This window comes from Myodes glareolus, chromosome 13, assembly GCF_982192425.1.
Source record: "Myodes glareolus chromosome 13, mMyoGla1.1, whole genome shotgun sequence".
Taxonomy (NCBI): Eukaryota; Metazoa; Chordata; class Mammalia; order Rodentia; family Cricetidae; genus Myodes; species Myodes glareolus.
This window is the reverse complement of record NC_142038.1, coordinates 51,975,031-51,988,263: the sequence shown is the minus strand read 5'-3', so window position 1 is coordinate 51,988,263 and position 13,233 is coordinate 51,975,031. Positions and strand designations below refer to the sequence as shown.

At 42.8% G+C, this 13,233-nt stretch overlaps 2 protein-coding genes across 4 annotated transcripts in view; one reads left to right on the top strand and one right to left on the bottom strand.

Moving 5' to 3' along the window:
* The window catches only part of Sil1 (SIL1 nucleotide exchange factor), a 244,442-nt gene that overhangs the window by 101,372 nt on the left and 129,837 nt on the right, over positions 1 to 13,233 (bottom strand). The window lies entirely within an intron of this gene.
* Positions 164 to 1,441, top strand: LOC148120024 (neuromodulin). Its single transcript, XM_087896157.1, has one exon. The coding sequence runs from the start codon at positions 225 to 227 to the stop codon at positions 909 to 911; it is 687 nt and encodes a 228-aa protein (XP_087752283.1). The 5' UTR covers positions 164 to 224; the 3' UTR covers positions 912 to 1,441.

Sequence of the window (13,233 nt, the reverse complement as noted above, 5' to 3'; positions counted from 1 at the left end):
GTAGCTGTGGAACCTATCCTGGAACTAGCTCTTATAGCCCAGGCTGGCCTCAAACTCACAGAGATCCGCCTGCACCACCACCACCTGTTTTTTTTTTTTAAATTAAAAGATAAACTATTATAGAAATAAAGCACAGGAGCAGAAAAGAGGTGGAGGGGGGGGGGGAACAAGGAAGAGAGGAGGAAAGGAGAGGAGGCAGGAAGAAGGCCGGGGAAGATACCACCATGCTGTGCTGTATGAGAAGAACCAAACAGGTTGAAAAGAATGATGAGGACCAAAAGATTGAGCAAGATGGTGTCAAACCGGAAGATAAGGCTCATAAGGCTGCGACCAAAATTCAGGCTAGCTTCCGTGGACACATAACAAGGAAAAAGCTCAAAGGCGAGAAGAAGGGCGATGCACCAGCTGCCGAGACCGAGGCAAACGAGAAGAAAGATGATGCTCCCATTGCTGATGGTGTGGAGAAGAAGGAGGGAGACGGCCCTGCTACTACCGATGCAGCCCCAGCCACCAGCCCCAAGGCTGACGAGCCCAGCAAGGCAGGAGATGCACCTTCTGAGGAGAAGAAAGGTGAGGGGGATGTGGCTCCCTCAGAGGAGAAGGCCGGTTCAGCTGAGACAGAAAGTGCCGATAAAACTACCACTGATAACTCGCCGTCCTCCAAGGCCGAAGATGGCCCTGCCAAGGAGGAGCCTAAACAAGCCGACGTGCCTGATGCTGTCACTGATGCTGCTGCCACCACTCCTGCTGCAGAGGATGCTGCCACCAAGGCGGCCCAGCCTCCAACGGAGACTGCAGAAAGCAGCCAAGCCGAGGAAGAGAAAGAAGCTGTAGATGAAGCCAAACCTAAGGAAAGTGCCCGACAGGATGAGGGTAAAGAAGACCCCGAGGCTGACCAAGAACATGCCTGAACTTTAAGAAATGGTTTTCCATGTTGCCCCCACCTGAACCCTGTCTCTCCCACCCTTTCTCTGCTCCGCTCTGAAGTTTCCTCTCCTGTCCCGCTCACGAGTGTGAGCCTGTCCTCTCCTACCTACTAGCCCCCTCTCTCTGTGTGGCAAACATTTAAAAAAAGAAAAAAAGCAGGAAAGATCCCAAGTCCAACAGTGTGGCTTAAACATTTTGTTTCTTGGTGTTGTTATGGCGAGTTTTTGGTAATGATGATGCAGTCATCTTGGGAAATTCTTGCACTGTACCCCAGTTTTTTGATCTGGTGCGTGTGGCCCTGTGGGAGTCCACTTTCCTCTCTATTCTCTCTCTGTTCCAAGTGTGTGTGTGTGCAATGTTCCGTTCTGAGGAGTCCAAAATATTAAGTGAATTCAAGACCACTTCTGTTTCCTCATTTTCAATGTGATGGAATCAACAAAAAGGATTAAAAAAATTCAAAAACCCGGTTTGTTTTAAAAGTAAATAAATAAAGCAAATGTGCCAATTAGCGTAACTTGAGGCTGTGAGGCTCCTTTTTCAATCTGAATATTAATAAATCATGAGAGTAATCAAAAAAAAAGAAAAGAAATAAAGCACAGTGCTACACACCTTTAATCCCAGCACTTGGAAGGCAGAGGCAAGCGGGTCTGAGTTCAAGCCAATCTGATCTACAAAGTGAGTTCCAGGACAGCCAGGACTACATGGAGAAGCCCTGTAGTGAAAAGCAAAATAACAACAACAAAAAAAGATAAACTATTATAACTAAGGCCCATTACTAGTTATATACCTACAATATATGTACATTCTAAAATGAAGACTGACTCGGAATATAGAGGTCATAATCAACGTATACCACTAAGACAGATTCTAGCACATCCTGATAAATAAAGATAACTCCAAGTGATTACATATAAGAAGGATTTTTACAATGAAGTGCTTGCCAGGTATCTTTCTGGGCTATGACTTTGCAGGTGCAGACCATCTGGGAATAGCTGTCGTCCTCAGAGACTAGGCTCAACAGCCCCAGTCTCCCATGCCAATCTGTTCATTAAATCTTCATCAGGGAAGTCAGAGTGAAGGTGGATTCGTTCCCACGCTGGCAGCTGGCAGTGATGTGGTCAGGTAAGAGTCAAGGTCAAGAGGTTGGAAGATTAGTTGGTTGGTTTCTGGTTTTGTTTGTTTGATTGATTTTTGTTTTGGAGACAGGGTCTCTCTGTCTAGCCCCAGGAGGCCTGAAACCAGGTTGTCTGTGAACTGATATATACCTGCCTATGTAACCAAAGTGCTGGTATTAAAGGCATGTGCCCTTACACATGTTTGTTCGGTTTTAGTTTTACTTATTTTACTTTATGGGCATGAATGTTCTGCCTGCATGCATGCATGTGCACCATATGCATGTCTGTTGGATTCCCTAGAACTAGGATTATAGATGGTTGTGAGCCATCATGTGGCTGGCCCTCTGTAAGAGCAACAACGCTCTTAACCACTGAGCCAAGTCTCCAGTCAGGGTTTTTGGTTTCTGAGACAGAGTATATCAAGTAGACCAGATAGGCATTTTAAAAATAGAAACCTCTTCCCTTTATCCTCTCTTGCCTTCAGAAATAAGAATCTTTGGTGTATAAATAATGATAAGCACCCATCCCTACTGAAAAACAAAACAAATCATCAATGGGAGTCTATGGAAATTATCCATAAGACCTCTGATAGTGCGGTGTTCTAATCAATCTAGTAGAGCCCCATACTTCTGCCTTGAGAAAGATGGATGCAACCATGACTTTTAAAAATCTTCCAGCCCCAAGAACTTATTTTTCATCTACAGCATGAGATATCTCAAAACAAAGATTGTCAGCCAAACTGCTCTAAAGAGGGAAAGCAACAATCAGAGAAAGTTCCTGAGTGTGAAGCAGCCACCGAGATACATGGAAACCACAGTGTGCTTAGTTTCTATTTGTGCTGACTTCAACATTAAAGCTAGTTCCCTAACCACCGCTCCTGAGTGCCCCAGCAGTCCCTCCACTTCCCCAGCACTTCAGACACCAGTAACAGCACGTCTCAGAAAATAAAACACACCCACAAGATAACACCACATAAACACTGGAGTGTTTATGGGAAATGAATGTCAAGGTAAGGCAGGAATGTTTATTTGCTGTGTGGGAGGTGGTGATCCTGTATGTCAATGCCCCATTATGCTGAACTGATTTTAGTTTTAGCAAATGACTAAAAAAAGTGCCACATTCATAATTTTCTATGGCTATGGCTATCACAGCGACAGGCGCTTCAATGACCTCCACGGGTCTAGTTTCCAAGGATCTGAACTTTACAATCTCCCCCATTCTAAGGTTCTGCTTTTCCAGAACAGACATAGTGGCACATGGAGAACTGAGCTGGAAAACTGAACTTTCCAAGAGAACTCACTAGAAGCTATTCTTTTGACCTCATGACCTACCAGAAAAATCTAGATCCCATGTCCTTCTAAGGAGCCCAATTCCCTGTTACTTAGTCACAGCTGCAAGTTACTTAAAATGACATAAAGGGAACAGCTAATTTACGATCCTATTATTTTAATCTGACTGACCAGATTCTCACAGACATCAGCTTATTTCCCTTCATATCAGACAGAACAACAGTCCTGGAGTCAGTGCCAAAGCAGCATCTCATTCTCAGAGGTTCTGCTGACATTTATAAACAGATCCTATTTCTCTCTTGTGTTTTATGCTATCAGCTAAACCTGCCAACTTAAATTATTGCCTTGTAACAAAATCAGAGTTATCTATTACTCCAGAATGTGTACATGTCTGAGGCGTTGTACCTATATCAAGTTCTGCAAGGGTAGAAAACAAGACCATAAATAAACAAACGGGAAACAGAATGTGTTACCATTACTTCAGCAACAGAAGCTAAAAGTCAAATGCACTACGTGGAAAGCCACTAAAACAGCTGAATATATAGATCCTAGGGGACAGCAAAGCTTAATAATGATACAGCCATTTACACGTTGTCCCCTCCCACAATCAATCTCTTCAATCCCTGTGCTACAGTACCTCAGAGTGCCTCCATTTAGAAGAGTAAATGATTGTTCTAGGGTTTGTGACAGGTGGTGGACAGTCAAAAACATAGAAACACGATGTCAAAAAGATCAGATTTATAATCAAACTAAGAAACCAATTTCCTTCCAATTGATATGGCTAATGGCCACAGTTACTCAAAGTCCACTGTGGCCCCAAATATGCAATGAAAGAAGCAGCAAAGCTATTCTTCCAACTCTAGCTCTTTATCCCCTCCCGCACACGCTCTAAGATGCCCTACACTTTTCTAGGATCCCCTCCCACACACGTTCTAAGATGCCCTACACTTTTCTAGGATCCCCTCCCACACACGCTCTAAGATGCCCTACACTTTTCTAGAATTTCATGTTGCTTAATACACAATAGCTTTATATACAAAAATCCTTCATCGGTTCTAAACAGCTTCAAAATGATTTAAAATATGTGTCACTTATTTCAATCCCCTCTCTCCAAATTTTCTATTATCCAATCCCTAAGAATATTCAATATTTTACATTTTTAGATACTTTATGTGTCTCCATCTCTAACAAAATTTCATCTCCCTGAACTGCTCCTGTTAGATCTTGATACCTATCCACAAAAGATTCTCTTTAGGAACTTACTGCTTAGTCTTTAGCAACCACCATGCCACCTAAGCTCAGAAACTGACATCTCACCACACAGCAGGAGGAACTGTTCCTAAAGACGCCTCTCTAATGAACCTGCACATGTCCTGCAAAGGCAGAGCAGTGGGTACTGTCCTACACAGAGGTATCAAACCAACCACAGATGCCCTGGAATTTGAGGTGGCCCAGTGCCCCTGCAGAGCCTATTAACCAAATCCCATTCCAATCATCCCAGTCAACTCTCCAGCTAATGGGATGGAAAACATGCAGTCACCTTGGGAGGAGGGAAGGCGGTGTGGAAAGGGTGAGCCGTGAATGATGTCCCCACTTCTTCTGTCCCTCTGACTCCCGTGCAGATACTCAACACGTGGCCCAGGGTCACTTGTACAATGTGAATGTGCTTTTCTGCACCACACTTGCATTTCTGGGTACACACGCAAGCGATATTTGGTTCCTGTGGGTTACTATGTACTCTTGTGTCTCTGATACTTAGCTAACTTGCTGTGCTGGAAAAAAATTATGAAAGTTTATAAGGGTCCAATTTGTAATTGACAAGAATGCTTTCCAATATTTCTTTGACATTTCTGAAATCTAAAAAAAAAATTTCAACTATGAAGTCATTTAACACTCCTGGAATGCCTGTGGACTTGATTTTTTATAATATTTGCCTGAATGCCAAACATCTTCCCAAATGAACCTCCAGATTTTTACCAGACCGTTTTCCCCACACCTCTCTGTGAGAGCAAGTCAGAGCAGCAGGCAAGGCCTCCAGAGGCAGCCATGTGACTAGCTCAGCTTTACAGCCTGCATGACAGCTATCACCACACAACACACATGAAATCCAGGCGGAAAACCTGGCCCGGGCCAGCAGCTTTAGCCAGAAGTATCCAGTACTTTCCACTTACAACATTATTCGTTTGCAACGAGTCTTTTTCTGACCTATCAGCTCTGCTCCCAAATAATGACATGAAGACTTCTTATTAATTATGAAAGCTCATCTACAGCTAAGGCTCGCTCCTAACTAGGTCTTATAACTTAAATTAACCCGTTTATATTAATCTATATTCTACCAAGTGGCATTACCTCTCTTCCATCTTGCACCACCTGTTTCCTGTCCGTGTCTCCTGAACACCTCAGTTTATCTCCTTTCATATCATACCAGACAAACCAGGCAGTGCTCTTAACCATTGAGCTGTCTCTTCAGCCCCCTTTGACCATTTACAGAAGTCTGAAGAAGTCATTTATAGAAGGTTGAAGGATTCCCACAGCAACAAGCAATAATGAGCCACCTCTGTAAAAGTGGTATACATTCTTAACTGCTGAGCTGTCTCTTCAGCCCCAATTAATAGACTTTTGTTTGGTGTTTATACAAGACAGGACCTTGTACATTGCCCAGGCTGGCCTTGAACTGGTGATCTTCTTGTATCAACCTCCCAAGTACTGGCTGGAGTAACAGATATGCACTATCAGAGCTGGAAGATGTTTTAAAATTTTTTTATTCTGATAATAGTATGCATGTGTACAATGTGTCTTGGTTGTATCCACCCCACTTCTCCCTTCCATTCTACCTCATCCCACTCCTAAAGTCCCTCTCCTGCCTTCAGGGCATTTTAATATATAACTTACTGAGTCCAATTAGTGTCACATACATGCACAAAGGTATGAGATCACCCACTGGGCATAAGTAACCTAGCAAAGGCTACACCACCAGAAGAAAATGGACTCTCTCTTCCTAAGTAGCCATCACCTGCCAACAGTTCTTCAGCTAGAGGTGAGGACTAAGGACTCCCTCCCTGTCCATGCTGGGATGTGCCTGACTTGGTCTTGTACAGGTAACCATGGCTTCTATGAGCTTCTGAGTGCAAAGACCTCATCATGTCCAGAAGACAGCATTTCACAGCTCTCCTCTCCACCCTCTGCCTCTGACATTCTTTCTGAGAAATTTTTATTAAAAAATCAACATGAGTTCATTTTCACATTGCCATTTTACCTACAGAATGAAGACAAATTGATCATTCCATATACGGAGCCGTGGAGTGGGGATAAGGTTGTCTTGAGAGATGAAACTCTGGCTAACTGCACTGTGCCAAGTCCCAGCTAAAGTTTTCGATCTTAATCTATTATCAGTTTCTGCCCCCATCTCAAAAAACAACAAAATCAACCTAACAGAAAAAATACTTTAAAAATAGATAGTCAAAAGGACAGGTCTCCTCCACACCTATTCTGCTAAGGCAATTCTACAACATACTATCTGCTAAGGCAATTTGATACTATACTTCAGTACCAACTTAAAAAGAAAATGGGATGCTCACTAGATTTGTAACCCTAAAAAAACAAATCTTTAGAATCATTTCTTGTATGCTCTGAGATTTTATTAGAGATCTATAAAAGCAATAGATTATAAAAAAAATCCCTGCATTTTCTGAAACAATGTTGTTGAAGTCATTGTCCAATACACGGCCTCATGTCTGTTATAAAAATGCTCCTATATCAGTTGTTACTAGGATTGTGAAAAAAGCTTCTTTCTTAGTCAATATAACTATTAACTGCTTATTAGATTATAATTATGTCCATCATCTTATTTCCCCTTTTCTCTTGGCTATGAAGATATTCAGGTCTTAAAATGAAAGTAGTCAAGATGGTCACACACACACACACACACACACACACACACACACGGTTCCCCCTCCCAACTCCATTGTTATGGTTTGGATAGGAAGTATTCTCATGCATTAAAAACTTGGTCACTAGCTATTTAGGGGATTCTAGAAACTATTGGAAGTGGGACCTCAGTGGAAGAAACAGGTCGGGGTGAGGCATGTTCTTGAGGCTATATCTTGTCCCTGGTTCCTTTCTGCATCTTTCCTTCTTGTCTGCCACATGTTCCTCTGTGCTGATATTCTGCCTAAACCAGCATCAGTGAAGTCAAGGAATATAGACTAAAACCTCTAAAATCATGAGCCAAAATCAATCCTCCCTCCAGATTACATCAGGTATTCTGTCATACTCATAGACAGTTTAAACTACCTTAGTACATATGTAAGAAGTTTATATATATATACTTATCACCAAAAGATTCTTAAAGTCCTTTTTAGCAGAAGGCATCCTTATAAAAAGAAAAGTACATATTAACTAGTGTTATTGCAATATGGAGCTAGGAATGATCCACTAGATTGGGACACCAAGACATATATCCAAAGAAAGCAGAATGAATTGAGGCAAGTTGCTGGAAAAAATGGATGCTATGGTTCAGATCTTTAATACTCCCTGAGAGGCTGAGGCCTAAACACATAGTCTCAAGGTAACAATATCAGAGGTAGGGGAACCTTAAGATATAGGTGTAATGATCTGTACTGTCCCTTTAAGAGACAATCCCTGCCCACTCCCCCCTCATCTGCCAATCTTCTGCTTCCAGCCTGAGCTTTCTTCCTTTCTGTCTCTCTCTCAAAGAGGCAGCTTCTGTCTCGTTCCCTTCTCTCCAGTTCTCCCCATCCCCCTTCTGTTTTTCTCTGTCTCTCTCTCTTTCTCTCTCGCTCTGTCTGTCTGTCTGTCTGTCTGTCTGTCTCTACTCTCTGCTCTTCTCTCTTCTCTCCTTTCCCCCCTTTCCCTTCCATAACCCACTAAATAAATATCCAACCCCAAAGCATGACGTGCCTGTCTATCTCTCACCCACTATGGCTGCTGCTCCTCATGGGACTGGCTGCTTCCTCTAGGTTTCTCATCCACCACTCTACTCCCTGCCCAGGACCTGCTGACCCTCATGGCTTGCTGCCTGTTGCCACTCAGGGATCTGCGACATTTTACTTATACCATTACAATAGGGGAGTCAGGTGTAGTGGCTCATACATGTAATCAAAATACTCAGAAGGATGAGGCAGGAGGATTGCTATGAGTTTAAGACCAGACTAAGAAATATAGTGAGTTCTAGACAAACATGGACTAAAGAGTGAGACAATATCTCAAGAAACAAAAGGGCTGGGAAAATACCTCCAGTGAAGTGCTTACCGTGCAAGCATGAAAATCTGAGTTTGGCCAGGCAGTGGTAGCACACACCTTTAATCCCAGTACTTGGGAGGCAAAGGCAAGCAGATCTCTGTGAGTTTGAGGCTATCCTGGTCCAAAAGTGAGTTCCAAAAGACAGCCAAGGCTATAGAGAGAAACCCTGTCTCTAAAAAAAAAGAAAATTGAGTTTGATAACTCAGAACCGACATACAAAAGTTGGGCACTGAGGCTCATGCTTGTAGTCCTAGCACTAGCAAGGCAGAGACAGGTGGTCCCTGGGGCTTGGTGGCTAGTCGGCATAGCCAAATTGGTGAGTTGCAGGCCAGTGCAAAATGACTCAAAAAAAAAGGAAGGAAGGAAGGGAGGGAGGGAGGGAGGGAGGGAGGGAGGGAGGAAGGAAGGAAGGAAGGAAGGAAGGAAGGAAGGAAGGAAGGAAGGGGGAAAAAGAAAAAAGAAAGGAAAGGACAGGAAAGGACAGCATTTGGGGAATAATACCCAAGAGGGCCTCTGGTCTCCATGTCCACCTTCAACCCATGCATGTATACCACGACAAAAATAAGCATGCACACACATACACAAAACAAAAAACCAAAAGACAACAACCACCACCACAAGAGTAGGACAGGGTCGAAATATGCCCTTGAAAGTGACAGTGAAATCCCAGGCCCAATTTCGTTCTCTTACTACTCAGCAATGAAATGAGTGGCTTGATTCCATGTGTGCTTCTATTGCTGTGCGCTACTCCTTACATACCCCAAGCAATGGAGTCAACCCCATCATAGGCTAAACCTCTCTAAAATCATGAATCCAAATAAATCTTTTCTTACAAATTAATTATCTTAGGGATTTGTTATATTAACAGTAGGGGTAAAAGGGTATTCAATTCCATTCTTTCCAAAGAGAAATCTGAACTGAATAGAAATTCCATACAGGACCAATATTACTTTCTGTAGTTTAAGGAGCTAGGCTAAAAAGAAGGCTCAGTAATTAAGAGTACTTGGTGCTTTTGTAGAGACCTTAGTGAGAGGCTGGGGTGGGGGGCAGATCAGAGCCAAGACAGGTTTCCCTAGTAGCCCAGATAGAGATCAGGCCTTAGTTTTGATTCACTTAAATGGGACAGAGCTAAACAGACAGTCCTCAGGAAAACCACAACTTAGGAGCAACCAATCAGGAGGTGCCCACAGCCTTCTACCAGCTCAACAGCAGCACATGACCCCTTCTGCTGGCTCAGCAGGCTCCCCCAGTCTCCTGATAACTAAAGATAGCTTTCCCTACCCTGCTGTTGAGGGGGGGAAGGTCCCTAACCACTAGGACCTCCCATCAACCAGTCCCAGACGAATCTTTCCTAAACCAATCAGCCCCAGATTAAGCTCTTCTCCCTGGAATTTCCCTAACTCTGCTTAAAAGGAAATTGTGACCTTCTTTGGGGGTTGCTAAGTGCCACCCCAACGTTGGAATTAATAAAGCACTCTTGTTATTGCATCCGTGGCTATTGTTCTTTCCTAGGGAGGCTCTCGGGCCCTAACACTTAGTTCAATTCTATCACCCACATGGCAGTTCACAACTACCTGCAACTCCGGTTCCTGGGGATCTAATGCCACCTTCTGACATGCTTGGGTACCAAACAAGCACATGGTATACATACACACATGCTAGTAGAAGATTCATACATATAAATCAGAAAGAAGGAGGGAGGGAGAAGGTAGGGAGGAGGGAGGGAGGGAACAACAAGTTCACCAACCTGCCCGAGTCTGTGACTCTTTCCAGTGTCCCCAGCATAGTGCACTGCTGTAAAACAGAGCTCCCACAGACCTAGTAAGTGGTTACCAGGACCTTAAAAGACAACTCTAGATGGGACAGAGGTCACATTTGCTAATAAATAAATCAGTCCAAGCCACTAACACCTCAACCCAGTATGTACAGAGAATGTGAGACTGTACAGGAAGGAAAAAGGAAGAGGGCGGATGAGAACAAAGCAGAAGTCACCCTGCCGGGTACTGGAGCTAATATATACACTGTCTAAGCCATTTTCACAGAAATTATATAGAACACATATTTCCATCTTACAGATGAGAATTATTTGGTTATACAACTAATTACAAAATACACAAAAACAATACCAAATTACCAGACATTTTGCATCCCACAACTCACAGTGGTGCCTGCCTAGAACAGGCTGGTAGAATTGGGTCTTCATCTAGATCTGTCTAAAAATCAAAATCAGTTTTCCATTACCTGCTACTGCTTTCCCTCTGTGTCTGAGCCGGACAATGACATGGCGGCCCTGACAGTATCTCAGGAACAACCAAAGTCTAATTAGTTGTACCGATGCCCTCCCTGTTCTGCTCCAAGAAAGCTGATGGAGTTCAAAGAGCAAAGTCTCACTATGTGCTACAAGTCTTTCAGTACAAAGACAGGTCTGGGCTCCAGGATTGGCCTTGGAGGCTCTATAAAGCAAGTATCAGTGAATCTCAGTAGAGACCCCATTGGGGATAGATAAATAATAAGGCACCTCAGTTCCTTTGGCACATGGTAAATTGTTTTTGTTTGTTTGTCTGTTTGTTTGAGACAAGGTCTCAAAACATAGCCCTGGCTGATCTGGAACCCTCTATGTAGAACTAAGATAGCCTAAACTCAGAGAGAGATCCACCACTCTCTGCCTCCTAAGCATAAGGATTAAAAGCATATGCCACCATGCCCAGTATATAGGTGATTTTGGGGGAGGCCCACCCTGGATACTGGTGGTACCATAAGCTTGAAAGGGATAAAAGAAGAAAGCCAGCTACCACAACATTCAAATTGTGTTGATTCTCCAACACCCTTCCCCCACTTGTGCCTTGGTGAATTCTGCTCCATCATGACCTCCCTGTCATGACTGAAGCTTCTGAACCCATAAGCCAATATATATTCTCCATCCTTAACAATTTGTTTTTCTTTGGTATTTGGTCACAGCAATGAATGACTGATTAAAACAGAAAACTAGAACAAGAGATGTGTGGGGTCATTACTATGATAACTGACATAGGGGTGCAGAAATCTTAGAAAGTGTTTTACAAGACAAATTAGGAAAGGGCTGGAGACTGAGGTTAGAGATGCTATAAGCAGAGCTTCAAAGGGGCAGGGAGATAGCTAAGCTGCTCAAGTACATCATGTATGCATGAAGGCTTTTCAGATACCTAGTAAACATAGTGAAAAGCTGGGTAATCTGTAACCCTAGAGTTGGGGACAGAGTCTGGATCTCGATGGCTATCAATGAGTGCCAAGCTCAGTGAGAGATTCTGTCTCAAAAGATAAAGTGAAGAGTGATTGTGTAGGGCTGGAGAGATGGCTCAGAGGTTAAGAGCATTGCCTGCTCTTCCAAAGGTCCTGAGTTCAATTCCCAGCAACCACATGGTGGCTCACAACCATCTGTAATGGGGTCTGGTGCCCTCTTCTGGCCTGCAGGCATACACACAGACAGAATATTGTATACATAATAAATAAATAAATAAATATTTAAAAAAAAGAGTGATTGTGTAGCATGGAGACCAAAGGTAGACTTGAGGTGTCTCCTGGCCATTGTGTCTTTTGAATATAAAACTTGATTTTTATTTTATGGGGACTGACAGTTGAGTCTGCCTTGAGTCTCAGAGGATTTTGTTTTGTTTTGTTTCATTTTGTTTTTTGAGTCAGGGTTTCTGTGTAGTCTTGGTTGTCCTGGAACTCATTCTGTGGATTTCTGTAGATAAGGCTGACCTTGAACTCAGAGACCACCTGTCTCTGTCTTTCAAGCCAGCACTGGGATTAAAGGCTCGTGCCACCACTGCCCGCACATCATAGAGAATGTTTAAACAATATGGGAACTGATTAAGACTATGAAAACTCTTGGAGATGCACTGAACACACTTTACATTGTGAGCGAGACATGAACATTTTGGAGGTAAGAGTGAAAATTATGATATAAGGAAATATATTTAGGTGTTCAGTTGACAAGGGGTAGACTTGTGGTGGCCAACTTTATTGCCAAATTTATTTGGATGGAAAAGCACTTAAAATATTAGTAAAGCACATGTTCATTTTATTATTTTACAAGAGCCCTGCCTTGTGGTATATCTGTGTAAGTATTTCCTGAGAGGATCAACTAAATGGAAGACCAATCCAGAATGTAGGCAGAACAATCTCACAGGCTAGGGGCCTGGATGGAATTAAAAAATAAAAGGAGAAAGATATCACCAGCTAGCCCAGGTATTCATATTCATTCATTCATTCATTATTCATTCATTCATATTCATCCTCTCCCTCTCCTTTTCTCTCTCTACTATCTACCATAAAGATCTTACCCAATAATAACACAATTTCTCCATATCTGGCTGGAACCATACACCAAAATAAGTTCTTCCATTTTACAATTGTTTCTCTCAGGTTATTTGGTAACTGTGATGAAAAGGAACCAACAAAGTCAGAGGCCTTTCTCTCACTCCTCCTGACAAGCCTGCAGCTACTAATCTTTAGGGACTGCTGAACTAAATTACTCTAATACTACGTTAGCATCTAGGCTGCTCTATACAAGTAGATTCTCATCTAGATCAGTAAAAATACAGAGATTTCCAATTATATCCCTATCAATCATAATCAATGGGATTCTACTCAGGAAG